This window comes from Macrotis lagotis, chromosome 5 (genome assembly GCF_037893015.1).
Source record: "Macrotis lagotis isolate mMagLag1 chromosome 5, bilby.v1.9.chrom.fasta, whole genome shotgun sequence".
Lineage (NCBI taxonomy): Eukaryota > Metazoa > Chordata > Mammalia > Peramelemorphia > Peramelidae > Macrotis > Macrotis lagotis.
Window position 1 is genome coordinate 254,302,392 of NC_133662.1, and position 22,166 is coordinate 254,324,557.

The 22,166-nt window shown below is 46.6% G+C and overlaps 1 protein-coding gene across 2 annotated transcripts in view; it reads right to left on the reverse strand.

Annotated features, from left to right (window-relative positions):
• HIP1 (huntingtin interacting protein 1) overlaps positions 1-22,166 on the reverse strand; it is a 123,376-nt gene that overhangs the window by 14,791 nt on the left and 86,419 nt on the right. For both annotated transcript variants that reach the window (XM_074189444.1, XM_074189445.1), the window contains exons 8-22: positions 21,914-22,054; positions 20,356-20,413; positions 16,722-16,797; positions 16,469-16,612; positions 16,114-16,214; positions 15,291-15,363; positions 14,315-14,498; positions 13,373-13,461; positions 12,509-12,625; positions 9,889-9,990; positions 9,037-9,180; positions 8,301-8,436; positions 6,419-6,505; positions 6,205-6,312; positions 5,970-6,106 (exon numbers count right to left, since the gene is read on the reverse strand). In XM_074189444.1, coding sequence (XP_074045545.1) covers positions 5,970-6,106; positions 6,205-6,312; positions 6,419-6,505; positions 8,301-8,436; positions 9,037-9,180; positions 9,889-9,990; positions 12,509-12,625; positions 13,373-13,461; positions 14,315-14,498; positions 15,291-15,363; positions 16,114-16,214; positions 16,469-16,612; positions 16,722-16,797; positions 20,356-20,413; positions 21,914-22,054 — 1,697 coding nt within the window. The remainder of the gene's footprint in view (positions 1-5,969; positions 6,107-6,204; positions 6,313-6,418; positions 6,506-8,300; positions 8,437-9,036; positions 9,181-9,888; positions 9,991-12,508; positions 12,626-13,372; positions 13,462-14,314; positions 14,499-15,290; positions 15,364-16,113; positions 16,215-16,468; positions 16,613-16,721; positions 16,798-20,355; positions 20,414-21,913; positions 22,055-22,166) is intronic.

Consider the following 22,166-nt stretch of genomic DNA (forward strand, 5'->3'; position numbering starts at 1 on the left):
GAATTGGAATGTTGTTCCTGTCTCTAGCTCCATCTGCCAGACCTGGCAACTGTATGTAACCCTATACAGTTGACTTGTTCTTGCCTTTGAACCCTGCAACTTCCTTTCCCTCCAAATCTAGCTCAGAACTCAACTCCCTTCAAAGGAACGGACCATACCGTTTTCAACTGACTGATTTCAAAGGTAGATTGTCACTTTTTTAGAGTGAAACTTGAGTGTGATTGTAAGACAGATAGAAAAGAGTAAAGAACAATGTCAATGTTGGCTATTAAAACAATAACAACCATTATTGATATTGATTCTCCAATAGAAATCCCATTTCCCAGCAAGGACATTTCCTGTGAGGAAAATGAAGCCCACGCATGTGAAATGACTTGTTAGATAACAGAAGTGGGCTGCTCTGATTCTAGGGTCATGGTTTCCATCCCACCCCATCCTCTCCATTGAATTTCTCCCTCTGTAGTACCTTCTCTTTCACTTTATTCTCTCCCTGCCCACTGTCTGCTTCCTTGCTTCCACCATTCTCAAGAAGATCTCAATTCAACTGTCCATCCCTTCTCTCATTAGTCTGGTAATTAGCCTCCTTTTCTTGGCTGAACTCCTTGAGAAGGCTCTCTACAGCCCACACACTTTGGCTTCCTTTCCTCCCTATTTCTCCTTGACTACTGCAATCTGGATTATGACCTGATCATTCAACTGAAACTGCTCTTCCCAATATTACTAATGAGCTCTTGATTACCAAATCAAATAATCTCTTCTCAATTATCATTCTTTTTGACTTCTAAACCTTAGCCACTGTCCATCACCTCTAGGTTTTTGTGATGCTGCTCTTTCCTGGTTCTTTTCTTACCTGTCTTCTATTTTTCTTTTTATTTATTTATTTTTTTTAGGTTTTTGCAAGGCAATGGGGTTAAGTGGCTTGCCCAGGGCCACACAGCTAGGTAATTATTAGGTGTCTGAGGCCGCATTTGAACTCAGCTACTCCTGACTCCAGGGCCAGTGCTCTATCCACTGCACCACCTAGCTTCCCCTTACCTGTCTTTTTCTCAGTCTCCTTGATGGAGCTTCATCCAGCTTGAATCTGCTTGCTACACGTTTTCCAAGATTCTGTCTCTTCTCTCTCTAAACTATTTCTCTTGGTGATCCCATCAGCTCTTCATGGATCTCTCCTCTATGCTGATTATTTTCAGATTGACTTAACCAGTCCTGATATTTCTCCTGACTTCCAGGTTTACATCTCCAACTGCCTATTGGACATTCTGTAGACATCTTGATCTCAGTATGTCTAAAACTGAATTGATAATCTTTACTCCAAACCCTATTATCTTCTAACTTCCCTACTACTGTTCAGGGCCCTATCCTGCTCCTGATCACCTTGGCTCACAGCTTTGACTTTCCTCTTTTTCTTGTTTCTCTTTCTCCTCCCTTTTCCCCTATTCAGTCAATTAGTTACCAAGTCCTGTTGGTTTTACCTTTGTAGCATCTCTCCTAAATATCCTTTGCTCTCTTTTCTTACATGGCTACCACCCTTAACACTTCACACCAGAACTATTTTGCAATCACTTTCTGGTTAGTGTCTTTCCCTTTAGTCTCCCCCCCTGCCCCGCTCCCCCAGCCCACCCTCCAGTCAGCTATCAAATTAATCCTAAAACACAGCTACAAGTCTGACTATGTCACTGCCCTATTCAGCTGACTCCAGTGGTTTCCTATTGCCTCCAGGGTCAAATACAACAGCCCCCATCTGGCTTTAAAAGTCTTTCACCATCTCTACAAGTTTTTTTTTTTTTTTTCTACCTTACATCCCACATGTACTCTGGGATCCAGGCACACTGGGCTCTCTTCTGCTCCTTCAACAAGACCCTTTACCTTCCAACTCGTCACATTTTCACTGGCTTTCTTTCCTACCTGGAATGATCTCCTTTCTCATCTCCATCCTTTGGCTTCCTCTAAAACTCAATTAAAATCCATTTTATGCAAGAAGCATTTCCTGATCTCCTTTAATGCTCCAGTGCCTTCCCTCTGTGATTGTTTCCAGCCTGTTCTGTATATAGCTTATTTGCACATAGTGGTCTCCCCCATTGTGTGAGTTCCTTGAGAGAAGGGACCATGTTTAGCCTTCTTTTGCATCCTCAGCACCTAGTATGATGCTGGACCCATAGTAGATTCTTAATAAATGCTTGTTCCTACCTCTGGATCTCTCTTCTTACTCCTGCTCCAGGCCTAACCTGCTTTCCCTGGGCCTCAGTGGATCCTCCAGCTTCCCCAGGTCCCAACACTGGGTCATTTCTTCATTGCCTTGACTGATTGCTCCAACCTAGTGACCCTTCACTTCTCTGAGCTCCAAAGATCATTTTAGGCAACGAATCCTCCATAGCTATCTCCTTCTCTTCTACCTTACTGAAAATATTGAAGCCCTCTAATGTGAGCTCCCTAATTCCTCCTGCATTCCTTACAAGTGTTCAATATCTTCTCATTCCTTGTCTTGGGGAGGCCATAGTTCATGGAAAAACAAACCCTTGAGTTTGGAGACCTGGGATCAAATACTGACTCTGCTGCTGACTCTCTTTATGGCCTTGGGCCTGGTCTATAAAATGGTGATGGGGGGGGTGGACCAGATGACCTTGGAGGGTCTTCAGTTTTACATTTATGAGCCTGTGATCTCTTAGTACTCCTCCTCCTCCCTCACTAAGGCTCTACTTAGGATCCTGATGCCACGACCTCCAAATGTACCATTTCCTCTTGTGCCTCTTCAGCTCTTTTCACTAACCCCTGTCAACACATACTCTCAAAAGTATGCTTGGGTATCCCTCATTTTAAACAAAGTGAGGTCCCTGACTCTTTGTAGGCAGAGGGGCATGGTGGAAAGTGTTAAATTTGGGAACTAGGAGACTATGGGCAAAGAATGTCTCTTATTTTCCTCTTCTGTAAAATGGGAGTAATAATATCAAGCACTTGGCTAATCTCAAAGTATTACAGGAATGGGGATTATTATTATTATTATTGTTATTGTTCCATTGCTGTCCCATTTTTGCTCCTTTTCTTGACTGAAGAGGTTGCCTGACCATCACACCTGACTTCCCATTTCCTTCTCCACCTCCTACAATACAAATGTCGCACTAACCATTCAAACTGCTATTCTCTAAAAGGTCACCCAGAGACCCAGGGCAGTGACCACTAAGACAATGCTAAGACAATGCAGCTTTTGACACAGGTGCTTCTCTGTTCTATAGAACCCCTACTCTTCTGTTAGCTTCAAAGGCACAGCATGCTCTTGGCTCCCCTCTCACCCCTGCAGGAACTCCTGTCTTTTTTCTCAGCACCCTGATTTCTGACCCTTTTCATTTCTTCCTGACCCTTTCTAGTAGTTCTCCAAATGTCTGCCCTTGGATTTCATTTCCTCATCTTTTACAATCTTTCCCTTCATTATCTCCATAATTCCTTGGTCTCAACTATTGCTTCTCCAAAATTTAACAACTATTGAATTAAAATCTTTACTTCTGGCCTCTTTTCTTACTTCAAGGTACTTCCATCTTGATGTTCTACCAGCCCCAAAAGAGTTGATTCTCGTTAATCCTGTTCTTCTTTCTGACTACTATTTCTGACAGTGGTACCACCATTTACTTGAACCTGAAAATGTCTGCCTCTTCCCCCCGCCACCGCCTCATTTCTCAAGCATCCAGTCCCTAGGTCCTGCTGATTCTGTCTTTGCAATATCTCTTGTCTGCCCCAACTCTCTATTTCTACTTCTAATACCCTGGTATGGGTTGCTCTGCCATCTTTCCCAAATACTGTAGCTTCCTACAAATTCTTCATGAGTCTCCCTCACTATCTGTCCTTCAAACCGCTAATCTATTTTTTCTCATAGATTTATTCATGAATTCCTCTGATCACTCATCTTCACAGGCTCTCGAAAGCATCCCCAGTGCAGCTCATATTCTCATGTCTGGTGTTCAAGACTCTCTAGACTTGGTGTCACCTTCTCTGCCTTTCCAACTCTAATATCACTTTCTTCTTTGTGTATGTTGTAGCAAAATGATTTAGTCTCTGCCTAAGGAGTGTGTACTAGATATACCCCCACTTTGCCCTGAGCTCATATATAGTCCTACACTAGGAGTGCTCTCCTTCCTCTTCACCTGTTGTTTTTCTGACCTTTTAGAACCCAACTTCACTGCTCACCCCAGACCATTTCCTAGCCCCTTTCCTACCCTTGGGTCTGTGCTTTGCTTTATGCAGATTCTAATGCACTTGATGTAATTTTGTCTTTCTTATTCAGTCATTTCAGTCATATCTGACTCTTTGTGATCCCATATGGGGATCACATATTTTCTTGGCAAAAATACTGGACTAGTTTGCTAATTCCTTCTCCAACTCATTGTACAGATAAGGATATTGAAGACTTGTCCAGGGTCACCCAACTAGAAAGTGTTTGAGGCTGAATTTGAACTCTGACTTTCCTGACTCCAGGCCCAGGGCTCTGTCCACTGAGCCACCCAGCTGCCCCCATTGTATATAGCCTAGTTATCTGTCAGACTCCTCTGCAGTCTCTATAACTGGTCCTGATCTCTCTTCTGAACTCCAGTCCTGCCCCCAATTCCTCTGCCTGGATGCTTTTCAAGCTCCACATAATCCTAATCGCAGCCACCCCTCCAAACCTTCTTATCTCTAGCAATGGTAGTAGCATCCTTCCTTACTCCACAAGGCAATCCTTCAGGTAGTGAGAACCTGCTCTGTCCCAGTTGTTATGAGCTTGGGACATAGATCAAAAATGAAACTAGGCATTGTCTTTACTTCTGTTGGGGGAATGGAGGAGGAGAACAACACATCTGTACAAAATAAACCAAAACTATAAGGAGGGAATAGGGCTCCAGCACCTGGGGGATCTGGAAAGAACTCATAGAGAAGAACTGAAGCTTTTGGGTTTTTTTTTTGTTTTTTTTGGAAGCATTCGAGGTGAAGTGACTTGCCCAGGGTCACCCAGCTAGTAAGCGATTGAGGCAGGATTTGAACTCAGGTCCTCCTGCCTGCAGGGCTGGTACTCTATTCACTATTCCTCCTAACTACCCCTTTGAACTTAGATTTAAAGTAAAAAAGAGATTCTAAGAAATGGAAGTGAGGCATGGGGACTAGCAACGGCAAAGGTCTGAAGGTAGGATATGTAATGTGATTGGTGGAGAATAACAAGAATGCCATCTTGCTCAAGAAAAGAATGTGAGAAAGAACCAAGTCATGAGAGGCTTCAAAGCCCAATGGGAGGGCTTCTTTTTAGTCCGAGGGTCGGTTCATGGCAGCCTTTAGAGTTCCCTTTGTAGCAGAAGGTTCTGTGGGAAAGCACCCTGTCCTTTGGAAGCATCTATGTCTGGGGCATGCCTCCAGGGTCAAGGGTCTTTGTCTTTTGTGTGTTTTTGTCACAGACATTCTCTGGCTCTAAGGTGGGTGAAGTCAATGCCCCTTTCTCAGAATCACACTTTTATGCATAGAATACAAAGAAAACCAATTATTTTGATATACAGTTATCAAAATACTTCTTAAAATGAAGTTTTTGGATCAGTAGTAGAGAAAGTCCTTGGGGGCAGGGGGCTATTCTGATTTTTATCTCTATAGCCCCAAAGTCTGGTACAGTGCTGTACCCACCATAGGGACTTATCCAACTAATGCAAACTGAGGGTGGTCTTAGAGGTGAAATGGTTTTTGAAGATCACACAGCAAGACAGTACCAGAGCTGGGCTTGGCCCCAGGGGTCTGTGTCCTGCTGCATCTGACATCTCCTCCACCAGAGAGGGGAGTCCTTTGAGGTCAGAGGCCATGGCTTACAAGTCTCTGGCACATTTACAGTTTTTGCATGTGGGAGATGCTTGATACATAACCACTTAATGGTTGGAGACAGAGAACATCTTGTGAGCCTCTGGGGAACCTGCCTCAAACACCCTGAAGTCTTAGTCCCGGGCCCTGACCATGATGGTCATTCTTACCTCGCCAATGGCTGTGATCTTGCTGAGGCAACTCCTCATAGCTGTGCTATCCGCCTTCTCAAGACTGTCCTCTTCCTTCAGAGCAGACAGATAGAGCAGGGCTTCCCTGCCATATTCTTTACATGCATCACTTAGCTCTATGGATTCAAGGAAACACAGAGTCGTTAGGGAGGGGTGCAGGTCTGAAGCAGAGCTGGTACTGTTGGCCCTTCCTGGCCTGACTGGTGGTACTTACTCTCTGCAGGCTCCAAGGATGTGGTCAGGCAGGCAGCACTGCCCTGGAGGATGGTGTCACTGACCAACTGGGCTAAGAGGGTCATGGATCGCACTAGTCTACCGACATCTGGAAGGCAAGCGCAGTGGCAGTCACCAAAGCCTGTCCCTCCCCCAAATGCCCTCCTCTGGAATTTGCCCAGGCTTCCCCTGGTGTCAGGATGCCCACATCTCACCCTCTGGGGAGTTCAGATACTGCTTCTGGGCTTCCTCTACTTGGTCGATGCATTTTGAAACAGCATTGATCTTGAAAAGGAGGTGATCTGGAAGACAGAAGGCTGGCTAAAGTATCCCTGTAAGCTAGTGTAGTCTTCCCTTCACTCCCCGAACCCCCAGAGTGGGATAAGTGCCTCTCAGATGTCTTCAGAATGCTAATATAGACTAAACGTCACCAGTAGATGCTTAGATCCTGGGACCCAGAAGAGCTCGAGAGCTACTAGGGCAACTCCCTTCATTTTACAGATAAGGAAACCCAGAGAAGTCACATGAGTGGAAGTAGCCAGGTGGAATTTGAACCCAAATCTTTCCACTCTGCCCCACTGCCTCTCTGGGGGATAGCAGGGAAGAGTCAAACTGGAGAAAAGTTTTCTGGTCTGACTGGTGGGATCTAGGTATATTTTCTTGCTGTAGCTTCATTAGGCCCCTTGGTCCCTCAGCTCACCCAAAACACAAAAGCTATTTTTGGTACTTGCTTGTCTGGTTTTCCCCCACCCCAAGACTTGGTGAAATCCTTTGAACTCAGAATCCCAGACATGGGGAGGTCAAAGGGACCTCGGTTGAGGGCCATCCTGGCTGGAGGCCTCCAGGGAGAGGCTGCACCTGCCTCTTCCCTAGCCTTTTCATCCCCATCTGGTACCTTGCCTTTGCCCAGACTCATCTCTTTCACTCTGAACATTTTTCTTCTTCCTCTCTAGTAATAATAATGTTATCCATCGCTAGTATTTACAGAATGCTTTGCGGTTTGCAAAGCACTTTGCACATAACCTTTGGTTGGTCCTCTCAACAAGCCTGGGAGGGTCATTGGTGTTGTTGTTGTCATTTTTATTATTATCTCCTGGTTACAGGTATGGGGACTAAGGCTATAAGGGAGGTATCTTGCTGAGGGCCACCCAGCTGGTCAGTGTCAGGCCATAATCAAAGTCAGGTTTTCCTGAGTTCAAGACAGGTGCCCCAGGCCTTTACACCTGGTTGCTTTGGTAGCTCATGTCCTCCACTTTTATTCAAATCTCACTCAAAATTCATTCTGGCGGGAGAAGTCATCCTCACTTGATTGCATCTGTTTACTTTTGTGTTTTGCATTTTTATTTTTAGCAATTACTTGACTCTGTGCATGAATTTGCATTCATGTTGGGTTTTTCAAATATCTCTTTTTCAAAAGGTCGCAAGATCCACTGCCTATTTAAAAGTCAGAAGGTCCTCTGTCCATCATGGACATCCTTTTATCTAGTTCACACACAATCTCCTCTTCACCATTTCTCCAATGTCATGGTTTGTGATTCCCCAGGATGGATTCCTTATGTCAAGGGACTCTCTCTGTTCCCCAAAACCTTTTCCTCTCTTTTACAAAAAGTTACACTCATCATCTCCTTTAAGATATGGCTCCTCTCCTCCAGGGAGCTTCCCTGACCTAGGCACCCCTGTGTTGGGTCCTGCTATCACCTGGCATTCCCTTGGCATGGACACATCTACTCTATGTGAATTCTGATCATGGTTAGCATGAAGAAACAGGAAAGGGGATTAGCTCTCCAACTTGCCCCCAACTTCCTTCTTCCTCTTAGTTGGGGAGTACCTAGATAATGGGATTCTTTTGTCTGGGTGGTTACACTTGGGGCACTGTTTTAGCTCATCATTGAAAGCCAAACTCTCTGTTGAGAATCCACAGTTCTATGTACAAGCTTCTCCACAGTAGTGATTGGATCTCTCTCCTGGGGATGGGAGCTCCCTGAGCACTGGAGCCCCCTTGAGTCCTTGCAGAATGACCAGAGCAGGTGCGTGGCTATCGCCAAACTGGTGGCTGTATTCATACTTGGGGAGAGTGGTGACTGGGGAAGGGGGTACCTGCAGACCCAGCACAGCTGGTGAGGATGGGCTCCTCAAGCTGGCTCAGGGCCTCTTTTACCATCTTCTCAGCCTGGTCCCCTGTTTCCAGGAGCAATGACTTCCGCTGGTCCTTTGCAATTTGATGCATCGATTCCTGCCAATGATTCAGAGAAGCTGTTGTGGATCTGGGGTAGGGGCGTAGGGTTACATCCAGAGGGAGAGGATCATAGGATTACAGAATCATAGCCCTAGAGATGGAAAGGACCTCAGAGGCCTTGGAGGCCATCCCCTTTGTTTTACAGATAAGGGAAACTGAGGCCCAGAGCATCAAGGCCTCTACCCTGGGGCATCAGTGCCTCCTCCTCCTCTACTCTGCTTTGGTGCTGGGCTGTTGACTGGGCTAGAAAGCTCACTGCCAAGGAGACTCAGCCATCCTCCCTCCCAAGCACAGATCTTTGGGTTGTCAATCTCTAGCCATTGCACACATGTGATTAGAAGAAAGGTTGGGAGAGCATAGAGGGGTCCCCCCGCCATGAACAGAACTCAAACATACCTGGGCCCTCTATTAGGTGTGGCCTTGATGAGGGATCTAAGGGCGTTTTTTGTGTGTCCTGCAGGGAGGCTCTGGAGGGCCGGCTGAGATGGGCCCCAGGAAAGAACCAGGGATCCCCCCTGCCCCAGAGCTTTGGCCTCTTCCCCGTTCCCACGGCCTCTCCCTGAATATGGGCCTCAGAGATCCACTTTTCCAACTTGCCTGGACACTGGTCAACTCAGACTGCGTTTGCTCCAGTCGGTTCTGAAGAGATGTGATCTCTTCGTGCCTCTCCGATGCGATCTTTGCCAGGCTGCTTCGCTCCCTCTCCAGGCCTTCAACCTGCATATTCCACTTGGCCTCTGCCTGTAGACGCAGAAGTGTGGGGAGAGGGAAAGCAGAACGGTCACAGCTCATACTGATAGAATACTTTGCCTGTTCTGGGATTTCATCAGGAAAGGAAAACTCCACTGAATGACTTTCCTGGATGGACCCCCAAGGGGCCCATGGAGCCAGGCCTTGGGCCCTGACTTCTTCAGGGGGAGCAGGGCTCTCACTGAGGACTTCAAGGTTCTGTAACAACCATCCAGTGATGTGTACTGAGGAGGCTGACAGGAAAGGTTACACTTCTCCCTCCCATAGGACCCCAAATCATCCCTGCTGGCTCAGGACATAGAGGAGGGCTTTACACAGTTTACTGTGGTCTTTTGTTTGTTCATCATCTAGCCTTTCTAGAACTTCCCAGAGAGCCATCTCTTGTAAACAAATAAAAATGAAAATGGAAAAAACAGTTTGGCAGAGCTAACCAACATGACAAAAGTCTGATGTATGTAATATTCCCTACTCAGAGGTTCCTCTCACTTCCTCCCTGCCCCATCATGAAAAAAAGGTGATTTTTCCTGGGTATGTCCTGATTACCCATGAGATCTGAACTGGGGATGCATTCCTTCCTAAATGCACAACTCAACTGGAGCTGACAAAATGGGCAGTGGCAGCAGGTGGGGAAAATGCTGGCGAAGGTGGTGTCTCTGCCATAGCAGGAGAGAAAGGCACCAAGGGGGCAGGAAGGTTTACCTGGGTAGAAGTTTCCACTGTGCTCTGGAGGATCTGGAACTCGTGTTTGCTGATAGAAAGTTCTTGTTTTAAGGCCTCCAGGACCTCTGTCTGCTCTTGGGTCTGTAGGGCACAGCAAGAGGGTCCCAAAGTGAGTCATCCCAAAGCCCTTCTCCGCAAGGGGAGCCAGAGTAGGATTGAGTAGCCCGGGGACTGCACAAATGCACACTCTGGTCCCTGCCTTTGACCAATGAAGGTGGCAGGCCTCTGGTCTGTGCCAGGGCCACCTCCACCCCTTCTGGTCTTGTGGCCTTCCTCTGCTCCAGTGAGGCAGAGCTCCCCTCTGGCCAGGAGTTTGCCCAGAGCTCTCAGACTGCAACATTCGTTATCTCCCTTGGGCTTTGTCTTCTTCCAGCCTTTTTCCTTGCATCCCCAGGGCCCTAGCAGTGCATGGTGATTGATTAATTGGTTCTTGCTTCTCCTCCTTCATTCAGCCCTAGACTCTGAGACCCTCCTGCTGTTTCCCTCCAGAACAGATGGAGGTCCTGCCTCTAAGGCACTGACTTGCACTTGCCTGTTATTTTCTAGCATCTTTCCAAATTGTGAGAATAAAGTATTAAAAGGCCCACAAGAATGGCTTCAGATGAGAGCCAAAGCAGAAGTGATGTTCCAAGTGACCCAGATCTCCTGGGTTGTGCTGTGCAAAAGTGTCTCCTAGCTCAATTCATTCCAACAATTGATTTCTTATGTATCACATGCCAGGCCTTGTGCTAGTTGCTGGAAGTGGGGCTTAGAGTCAAGATTGATAGGTGGCCCCTGCTGCAAAAGCCCATTTCCTGACCCTAACACTCAAGGCCCCAATGACCTTGCCAGCAACAGCCTTAGATACTGAGTATTATCATTCATCTGTCATTCACCATCATACCTATGGCTAACAAACTTCTACCCCCTGGTTAGGAAGAATAAGGGGGAGGGAAAAGGGAGGTGAGAGTGAGAATAGGTAATACCCAGGTGGCCAGTGATTAAGGAATACAGGGACAGGGAGAAGGTTACCAGTGATTCCTGCCCTGCCAAATTTGGTGGGCTTCTCTCAGGCCCCATCCCCCCTGACTTTTCTGCTGTATTTATCAGAACTTATTCCAATCTAGGATGTGCTAAGTGCTGGAAAATATGAGGGAAGTCTATATGGATCATGCCTTTCAGGAGCTCTCATTCTAATGAGAAACAACACAGAATGAACCAGGCACCAAGATTTAGAGGATGTTCTAAGCATGAGGGACAGCTGAGGCAAAGGTACAGTGATGGAAGATGGTTTTGGTCATCCACTTTCTCCTCCAGGCTTTCCTCCTATCCCTCTGATGGCTCATCCTCCAGTCCTGTGCCCTAGTTGTGGGAATGCCCCGGGCTCTGTTCTAAGCTCATTGGACCCCAGTGCTTTGGTGATCCTCTGTGCAGATGACTCAGGTCCATCTACTCCACTCTGAACTTTGGTGCCACATCACCATCTCAAAGTCAATCTGTTCATGCAGAATTTATTCTCTTCCCACTCCCCCCACTCCCACCAGACCTACACATTCCCAAAGTTTCCTATGTTAGTTGAAGATACAACCAATTTCTTAGGTTCATGATCCTGGCACTACCCTCCACTCTTCACTCTCATTTATCTCTTGCCAAATCCTGCTGCTGCGTCTCTTGCATCCAACTCCTCCCTGATCACCCAACACCACTTGGGTCCAGGCCCTCATCATCTCTAGCTTAGATTAGTTGCAGCAGCCTCCTCATTGGTTTTTGTGCCTCAGGTCTTTCTCCACTACAAGTTTTCTTGGAGTGCCAGAGCTGCCAAAATGATTTTCCTCATCATGTCATGCTTCTACTCTGTTCCACTCCAGTGGGTCCTTGTTGCCTCCAGGGTAAAATGGAAACCTCTCTGTTTAGTTTCCAAAACCTTTGCCACCTGGCTCCAGCCCATCTTTCCAGGATACTGTCATTTGGCCAACCTGGCCTTCTCTCATGCCTCCTGCACAGAACACCTTCTCCAAGCTGCCCCATTTCATCTCCCTTCTAACTGGTGCTCTTCCTTCCAACTGCTTTGTATTTTCCACATTATTCTTTTGATACTTATCTTGTCTATATTTCTATATGTACTTGCCTCTTCTCCTAAAATAGAAGCTTCTCAAGGGAGGGGACTTTTCCTCCTTTGTCATATTTATAGCCCTTTTCATAGGGTCTGGCACACAGGAGGTGCTTAATAAATATTTGTTGATTGAATGAGGTGGGAGAACATCACAGACAAGGGACAACCTGTATATAAGCAAAGAGGGAGATGGGAGAACAGCTCTCTGGTTGTGACTACACTAGAGATGCAAGCCAGGGTAGGGATGGGAAATAATCCTGAAAGGTAAGTGGGGGGGCACCTTGAAATGCCAGGCTAGAGTCTGAATTTTATCCTTGAGGTCTGGAGGATGGATGGAGGTGGGTATAGAAGGAGAAATGGGATGAGGCCTGTTCTGCACATAGTGGGTTTAAGCCTCCAGTAGGACATTCAGGAGGAGAAAGCCAGTGGCAACTGAACTTTGACCCTAGGATACCCGCATGAGGTTTCTGTCTCTAGTCCTTGGATCCCCCTGTACTTGGAGCTCACCTTGCGTTGGGCCTGCTCATTTGCATGATGGAAAGTATCTTCCAGCTCTTTCTTCTCTCTTTGCAAGTCGGCCTGGGCCTGTCTCATCACTGTGACCTGTTTGGCCACTTCAGCATTCTGTGGAGGAAAGGGATCCCCCATAGGTCACTGAGTCTTCAGGATCTTTTCCATCCCTTCCTTCCTTAAGTCCTTTGCCCTGACCATGGGGCTTGGGACAGGAAATCAGGAACAGGAAGCTCAGGAGAGCTATTCCCAGAAAACACTGTATTCCTAAGAGACTCAGCCAATTCTTATCCAGATAACAAGGTCACTCATTTCAGCAGGGCTTGCTTGATGTCTGAGTGAGGGAAAGAGCTGGAAAGTCAGACTTCTGAGAGGTCAGTGTGGGTCACCAATCTGCCCCTGCTCTCCTGGTGGGATCAGGAGGAGGCTGCACAGACACAGAGAAAGGCAGGACTTTGTCTGGGCAGTTCAGAGGATCCCAAAGCTAGAGCTGGAAGGGACCTAGAAGCCAAGCTTCCAGCTTGGCCTCCTTGTTTTTCAGGAGTGGAAACTGAGGCCCAGGGAAGCTCAATGACTTGACCGGAAGAAGGAATTTGAATCCAGGTCCTCTGATTCCTGAATGCACTTTCCATTGTACTACACTGCCTATGACTTGAAGCCTGCTACCAAGGAATAGGATTCCTCACCACTGCTGGTTTTTGCCATGTTGGCTCAAATCCCAGAAGTAAGAGAGAAGGGGCATTGCCCTGCTGGAAGCCCCTAGGGATCTTCTCACCATTTCATGTTACGAGATAAGCTTTTTTAGTGAGCCAGGTCTGAGTGTGCCCCAGGCTGTGGTCAGAGTAGGGCTGGCCAGCATACCTTCCGCAGCAGGTCGGCATGGTTCTGGACCAGTTCCGTGTACTTCTCTTTTAGCTTGCTATAACGCTGTTCATTTGTCTGGGCTTTTTCTGTAAGGTTAAAGGTCATGGTGAGGGTCTGTGCTACCTAGCTCAGGGTCCACCCCCCACCCCCAGGAAGGATCAGAGACCATTTCCACCCCATGTCCTCGTGTTCCCTAGACCCAGCCATTCCCAGCCCCATGAGCCTGTGTACTTGGCCAGTGTTAGGACCACCAGGACCACATCGATTGGTACTTAACTGAGGATGCAAAGTCAGCTGAGTTTTCTTTTTATAAACCTACTATAATTTCTCCTGTGAAAATGCATTTTGAATACAAATAATTACAAGCTGGCAATTTATGATTTTGCTTTGAAAGAAAAGATTCCATTTGCCCTGTGAATGTGCTATTGACGCAGGTATGTCCTCCAAGGAGCTTTTAAGTGTAAGTCCTTTTTTAACACAGACTTATCTGTGTTTTAGATGGGGATAGGGTTTGGACCCTCTCTGTGGTCTCATTTACATAGCTAAATGCCTTCTACCAATGGAGGTGACCATTTCTGGTCTGAGTCCCAGAGGGTCAGTGACTTGCCCAGGGTCATATAACCAGGAGGGATCAGAGTTGGACCCAAGTCCTCCTGACTTTGAGGCTAGCTTGTTATGCTCCACCTCCTAAATGTTTCCCTATTTGTTTCTGTGATATGTAAAAAAATGTTCTTTTAGTTATCTGTCTGGGTAGTAACCCACAACATTTGATATTGCCTCCCTCATCACAGGGCTCTGGGCCTCTGATCTTTCCTTCTCTCCTTGGCTCTGACTGAAGAAGAGACCCCAAACATTCATTCATCAAGGCCTGTCTAGAGCCTTCCTGTCTAACTCTCCTCCTTCCTCCCTGTCCCCCATCCTGGGTCCTTGGTCTCTCACTCTCAATCTCTGTGAGACTCCGCTGGGCTTTCTCCGTGTCTTCCCTCTTCTTATTGAGCTCATCCAACTCAGCCCGGAGAAATTCACTTTCATCGGCTGCCTGCTGCCGCAGGTGCTGCTGTTCGGCCAGCTCTGCTTCAAGCTCACTGATCCGACCCTTCAGCTGCAGGACTACTAGGTGTTTCTGGAAGAAGACCTCAGGCAATGACAATGGTGACCCCCTACTTTTATACTGTGTTGGGCACAGCATGTGAGGAGGGATCCCAAGTCCTCTGGGGACCAGGTAGTGTGTTCCCAACACTAAACAAATCTATAGACTGGTGTCTTCCTAAGGAAGACCCCTAGGGGTGAAGTTGGGGGGGTAGGGGAAAAGGGAGGGTATCATGACAAGAAAGCCTGCCAAAGCATCTGACACCTGAGGAGCTAAGGAGCCATGCCTGCAGGTAGGAATGGTACAAGAAACACGGGAAAGCTAGCTCTGATGCCAGTTGTCAGACACTGGCTCAGTGACTGGGACCAGAAATTGGGGAGGAAAGGCTCTATGTAAGCCAGTGAGGTAGGGCCTCCAAAAGCCTTGGGTTTTCCAAACAACAATCATGGTCAGAAGTCAAAGGATGTTCCCAGTGGATGGGGGGCTGCAGGGCCCCTGCTGATCTTTCTAATCATGGCCCACAATGATGGCCATCACTGCCATGACCAGTACTGTTCACCAAAAAACAAACCCAGGGATACAGTGGGTGAAATGTGTCTTCAAGAGACCATTTTACTAGTAGTAGTGTTGGGGGGCGGGTAGGGTAATCTGATCCATTGGAGGCTTTCAACAGACATCTAACTCATCAGGATGGGTTAGAGTATAAGGAAGCTCAAAGGGTCCCCAGCATCAAATCAGAAACCACAGAGATCTAGGGGTGGGAGTCCCAAATGGTTAAGGTTAGGGTTAGGGTTAGGTGGGAGTCCCAAATGGCCATCCTCATACCTCGGCCTTGATGTTCTCCAACTCTTTCTTTAATCCATTGATCTCCCGATACAGATGATCAATCAAGGTATCCCTGAAACAGCGGAACAAGAAAGGCTGCTTCTGTATCATTGACTTCCTGGGCATGTGTGGGGACTCACAGCAGGTGGTACTTTGTGGGGCTTGAAAGCCCTTAGGTGCCATTCCTTGGGCATCCAATGCAGTTTATGGTTTTTTAGTGTCATTGGATGCTCTCCTGGGGTCGGAAGAGCAAACCCTGGAGGGTTTTTCTGTGGAGCTTGAAACAAGTCACTTTCCCCTAGCATGAAGGTTCCAGAGAAGGGGGAATGGAATGACCTCAGTTCATGAGCCCTGAATTTGGATTCCAGGTCGGCTCATTTTATAAGTAGCCTGAGACTTTGACCATCTCTCATCCCTTTTGGGCCTCACTTTTTTTTTTTTTTTAAGATTTTTCAAGGCAATGGGGTTAAGTGGCTTGCCCAAGGCCACACGGCTAGGTAATTATTAAGTGTCTGAGGTCAGATTTGAACCCAGGTACTCCTGACTCCAGGGCCGGCGCTCTGTCCACTGCGCCACCTAGCTGCCCCTGGCCTCACTTTCCTGAGCAGTAAAATAAAGAAATTGGACTAGATAATGTCCAAAGTCCTTTCCAACTTCACTTGAGGAGGCTGCAAGGGCAAACCTTGGAGGTCAGGATATTCTTTGTCTTTCCTGGCTCCTCCAAAAGAGACTGGGGAGTTGGCTGACAGTAGGTTAAGAAGGCCATACTTGCCTAACTTTTATAGATTTTTGACCCAGAAAGGGACTGTTTTCTGCAACTTACTTCTTTTCTCTGCTCCTCATGCCATTCTGATTGTTGAAGTTAAAAGGATCACTGCTAAATGAGCTGCCAAAGATATCGTCAAACTTGTTGTCAAAGAAATTCTGCAGTGGTCAGGAGAGAACAGAAATGGGGGATTAGGGACACATGAAGACAGTCACCCAGACCACAGAGGGGCCAGGAGATCAGACATAGGCATAAATCATTCCTCAAGCATCCAGTGGACAGATGACTAATTCTTTGGGAAGCCAGACATTAGTAAACTCTGCACTTGGACTCTACCTTGGTCCCCTTCCTTGGCTTCTCGTAGTATTGACTTTGCTCTGAAGCCCCCTGGTTCTCTCTGGGAGGTTCTCACCTGCTGAGAAGTGGCATCCATTTCCATGAGGTCATCTTTCTCTAGGACAGGCTCGCTGTCTGGGGACGAAGCTTCTACTGGGATGACCACCACAGGGCTGATGTGTTCTGACAAGGCTGAGGCCCGCAGAAAGTTGGGTGGGTTCTGAAGAGGGGAGACTTGAACTGAAGGCCTGTAATGTTCTAGTGCCCTCCCAGCACATCCCACCAGGCCCTCAGGAATTCCCATGTCCGAGTGCTAAGAGCTGCCTCACCTCAGGGAGCTGAGGGATCTGGATAAGTCGCTTAAAGTATTGCAGATTGCTGGATCGGTAGAAGAGATCTTTCAACCTAAGTCGGGGGAAGGTACCCGGTGAGCAGATAGAAAGGCTCTTTCCTTGTTAGCCCTCCCCATGATGAAGGGATGTGCTGTTTGGGGGCTTTATGATTTGCATCCTTAATTATAATGCCAATGGAGGCAAGGGTTATTGCAATCAGTTCCTAGAAAAACATGTTTCCAGCACCTCTATGGCATCCCAAACAGATGGATAATTCAAAACTCACCTCGGTTTGACTCTGGAAAAATGTGACTTTTATTTTGCCTCTGATTTAGCATTTTAATTATGTCTGGCCTATAGTAATTTTCAAATATGGTTGTACTTCCTAAGCTCATAGCAGCTGATGATTGGGAAGGAGTCTGGAAGCATCTATGGCGCCAGTGACAATACACTTCAATTCTTGCTGTGTACAGACCACAAGCAGATAATGGAGAATTGGTTGTGTGACGCTACTTAGGTTAAAAAGATTATTTACAATGCTTAGCCTCCCTCCGCTAGTAGGATGGCGGGTCCAGGCTAAGCGGGACCATCTGCATGCCTCAGTTATGTCCTGATCTTGGTAGGGGCTGAGATGAGGGAGACAAAAATCTCTTCCTTCCATTCCTGCCTCCTACCTTCTGAACCCAATTTTGTGAGCTGATAAGCTCAGAAGCCTGGGTCTCACATACTCTGAGATTTTTTTCTTTAAATGATAAATCCAGATGTCAGAATGTCCCTTCTCCTGCTCCCTTAGAACTCAAAATCCTCTCTGGGTTCCATTCACCAATCCCTTTGGATTCTCCAAACATTTATATAATCAATTCTCTTTCTGTCTCCAAAAGCATTAAACCTGCTTCCTGCTACATTCCTTTTTTTCAAGAGCAGGGAGGACACATTGAACAGATAAATACTAGGACAGAGGAAGAGAGATATAGGGGCACTCATTTGGTAAGACTCAGTTAGATGCTGGGAATCTGATGGAGTAAAGAGTCCCCTCTCCTCTGAAATGGAGCTAAGAGCAATGTCTCTATCATTCTCATAAGCAAAGGTATTTAAGATTCAAGGAAGCCCTACTCAGGACCAGGCTTTTATGATTTCATAAATCAGTAATGTCTGATCAATGATGGTTAAATAGGCCCTTTACAGGGCTATTCAAAAGGAACAGGCAAACCAGGAGATCAACCACCCCCAGAGCTTGTCCTCTATTCACCCCCAGGGAAACCCAGTCCTGGGCCTAAAAGAATTTTGTTGGCTTCATTCTTGAGGATGGGGAGGTTGGGGCTGAGAACTGTCATCTTGAATGAGTGTGCTTTAGTGAGATCAGGACTCTGGGCCTGTCTCACTGCTGTAATTCCAGAGTTGGACATAACCACTGAGGCCTCTGGCTATCACAGATGGTAATTAAAGGAAGCCTGGGCAAGTCAGGGAAGGCTTACTCTGCTTGCTCAGGGAAACTGTGATCATTCACTCACTATCTGATTTTATCTTATTTTTCTCTGAATATGCTGGAGGAGCATGCTGAATCTCACCAATGACGCTATCCATCAATTCTGTGAAGTGCTCTAAAGGTTCATGAACCTTTTTTTTTTTTTAAGATTTTTCAAGGCAATGGGGTTAAGTGGCTTGTCCAAGGTCACATGGCCAGGTAATTATTAAGTGTCTGAGGTCGGATTTGAACCCAGGTACTCCTGACTCCAAGGTCGGTGCTCTATCCACTGTGCCACCTAGCTGCCTCATGAACCTTTCAATATCAATTCTCCATCGATTCTTTAGTGTTTTCCAAGACTACATTTATTGAGAGATTCTAAGTGTCCAGACCAGTCTCAAAGTTTGTGGTGGGTCTGTCCCATGGAGATAGATGTGATCACTACAGAAGAAATGGATTGGTTATACGATTAGCAGAGTATCTGTTTTTCTGATCCCCTTTGTCTCCTTTGATTTTATTATTGTTGTTCAGCCATGTCCAACTCACTATGACTCCCTTTGGGGTTTTCCTGGCAGCCTACAGTGATTTGCCATTGCCTTCTCCAGCTCATTTTACAGGGTTAAGTGACATACCCAGGGTCACACAGCTGATAAATGTCTGAGGCTGAATTAGAACTCAGGTCCTTCTGATTCTAGGCCTACAATCTACCCACTGTGCTACCTAGCTGCCTTGTCTCCTTTGATACCTCAGCCTAATTCTCTCCCCTTGTCTGGAGCATCCTATAACTATTCTTTGAGGATAGCTCTTGCTTCTGCCACTTAAGCCTTCTCCTAAGCACTCTTGTCCCCAGTTTGCCCTCTCCAAGGGAGTCTTTCTCTTGTCCCAAAGCAAACCAACCTTCTTTCTCTTATCAGTCAAATCACTTTGGCACAGACAAATCACTTAATGAATGAGCAACATCCAACCTCCTAGAGAACCCTCCTTCTAGGTTTGATCAGAGGGGAGGGGATGGCTTTCTCAGTCCATGCTCTCAGTGGCTCAAGACCGTTCTGGCTACTTTCCCCCAACTGTTTAAAGAAGAGATTAATTAACATGACTACATTAAGCAACAATTCAATCAACTAAATTTGCTTTAGTAACTATTTACATTTAAATGCGCTCATTTTCACATTCACAAGGTCCCATGACCACTCTTCATCAGGTTTTTTTTCCTCCACTTATTCTCCTTCCCTTTTCCGCTTCTATGGTCATGGTTAGTGTGCATTCTCTTCTCCTGCTTCTGTTTTGTCCTTCCCACCTTGAAGGCAGGAGTGGGTTCATTTTTGTCTTTGAATCTGCATTGCCTGGTACCCAACAGCTGCCTAATAAAATTCTTGTAAATGGATTGATTGAACATTAGTGATCCCTTCCACATCACGGGATTGGGGTGCAGTATCCCTGCAATTTGGAAAATCCATGTGACATTTTTTGTCCCTTGCTTTGTACCAGAGAATTCTGAATTATGTTGATATTTAACAATGTCATACTTTTTCTGTGTCATCTGCTGGCTTTTGTTTTGTCTGCAGCTCCTGCAAAATTCCCATTAGCTTTTTTTATGCCAAAAAAATGGGGAAAGTTGTGATATGGAAGGGATCACTGTATTGTACAGTTTCCATCACCATTGCATTATGGGTTTGTAACACTGGTATGATGAGATCTCACAATCACAGGTCTAGAGATGGAGGGGGACCCCTAAGGTCATCTAGTGAAATGTCTGTATTTTCTGTAAGAAGAAACTGCATCTCCAGAAAGCTAAAGTTCATGTGGTAAGCCTCAGAGGCGGGATTAGAACCCAGCTCTTCTAACTGGCAGCCACACTGCTTCCCTCAGAGCATCCATCACCTGACTGTGGGCCCTCTCCCTCATCACACCTTCCCACCTGGATGTGAGAAAGAAAAAGCTTTTTAAAACAAAACACTTTCAGAGTATATTTCCACCAGCAAAATGGTTGAGTCAAGGGGTATGACTGTTTTTGTGACTTTGTTTTGCGTATTGCCAGGTGGCTCCTCACAAAGATTTCACAAGTTTCTTTTCCTGATTTTTCCCCTGTGTAAAATGCTCTCATGAGACCGACCCCCATCCACACTGGTGGGATGGCCTCACAAGATCAGGCACCAAAGCACTTACTTCTTGAACTGCTCCATGAAGCGGTCTCGGTGGCCCTGGAGGGTATCGGCAGGAAGACCTGGGGGGAGATCAGGGAGAAAAAGACTGAGAAAAGGAAAGGTCAGAGAGAAGGAGCAAGAGGAAGCCATGGGAAGGGAGCAGACATAATTCTTGTTTTCTACAGGATGGTTTCCAGGGTCATTGCTTTCAGTAGGGACCCTCTAAGACCTTGTGCTATGGGGGCACCCCTGGTACCTCCCAAGTCTAGCTTCAGTAAGCAAGGTGGGGCCAGAGTGAGCAGGAAGACTGAGGGGAACTGATTGTCTTTGGAGCCTCCCAACCCCATTATCCAGTGAGGATGAAGGAGGAGCCTGGGGCTGGGAGACAGAAAACCTGGGTTCTAAGACAAGTCATTCCACATTTCTTGGTCTCAGTGCCCTCATCTACAAAATAACATTATCATTATCATTCGGGTCACTTTGAGGACTTGCAAGTCTTTGGTTTTCAATGTTTCTGATGTGGCCTATGGCCCAGTAGGGCTTTAGAATAAAAACAATTCGTTACCTCCATTGTCCCACAAATAGAAATACATGAATCAGGGGAAAAGCTAGACTGAGTTAGTGTCTCAGAGCCAGTATAGAAGCTGCTGGATTCTCTAAAAGAATAGAAAGACTCTGAGTCTCCAGGCCTTTCTTGTGCCCCCCCCCAATGGCCTAGGACTGATTCTTTTGGGCATCCCCCAACCTAGTCTTTGTCAGCTCTGTTCACCCCCATTTTTTTTCCAGGTAAAAGCCACATATCCAGGATGCTTAGTTTCCCCTAACCCTACACTGCTAGTATTAGCTGAGAGTCCATCTCTTTTGGGGAGCCTTCTGGGACTGATAGGAGTTGCTTCCCCTTCCCTCATCCTCACTTGTGACCACTTGGACCCTCCCTGACCTCAACTCGAATTTTGTGCTGATACTTTCTTTTCCCTCCTAAAATATACTCCAGATGAGTTTGTGGCTTAATACTTTCTACCCATTTAGATCTTGGCTTGCTGTTTCCATTCTGCTTTCCCTTGTTTATGAAAGTGATTGTTTGAGGTCATGCCCAGATGTGATAGGAGCCAAGGTCTGTATCCCTAATATGAGCTTCTGGTCCTGTCAATGATGTGAGGCCAGAAGGTAAGAAGGAAGAGAGTTTCTCTCGGAGGAAAGTCATGCCCCATCTAAAGGACAGTTGGACACCATGATGTGGAACCCATCACTGCCTTGATACTTAGGATGCCATTTCAAAGAAGGTTCTCCTGACCTGCTGGGGATCCAGAATCTCCAAAGCCTCCTTGGGTTTGGCGGGATTCCTTTAAGACCTTCTAGTTGTTGAAGGGACTCCTAAGATGACCAGGGATATATGAATGGGGTGACTTGGGGTATCCTCTAGAGATGTTCTTTACAGAAGAATGGTGGAGGCAATGGAGTTACTAGAATAGCCCCCCCTTCCCAGTAAAAGCCAAGGTTCTGGATTTCCTTCTGAATGCTGCTGACCAAGGGGAATAATGATACCAAGCAAGGGTTGGGGTTGGGCTGATAGAACTCACAGGAGTGGAGTTTGAAGAGTAGCTTGACAGTGTAATCATACAGGTGGCTGCAGTCCAGAATGACCTGGATCAAGGGGGCCAAGCGGCACTGCCCCGCTGTTGTTACTGACACAGAGCGAGACATGTCCAAGGAACTGAACACTAGAAAGAAAGGAGAGAATTGATGAGGTGGCACAACCTCCTGGGCTGGGGATGGGGAGGAGAAAGTAGAGGAGGTGGTCTCCAAGGCAGTGAGCCAAATCTATTTTGATAG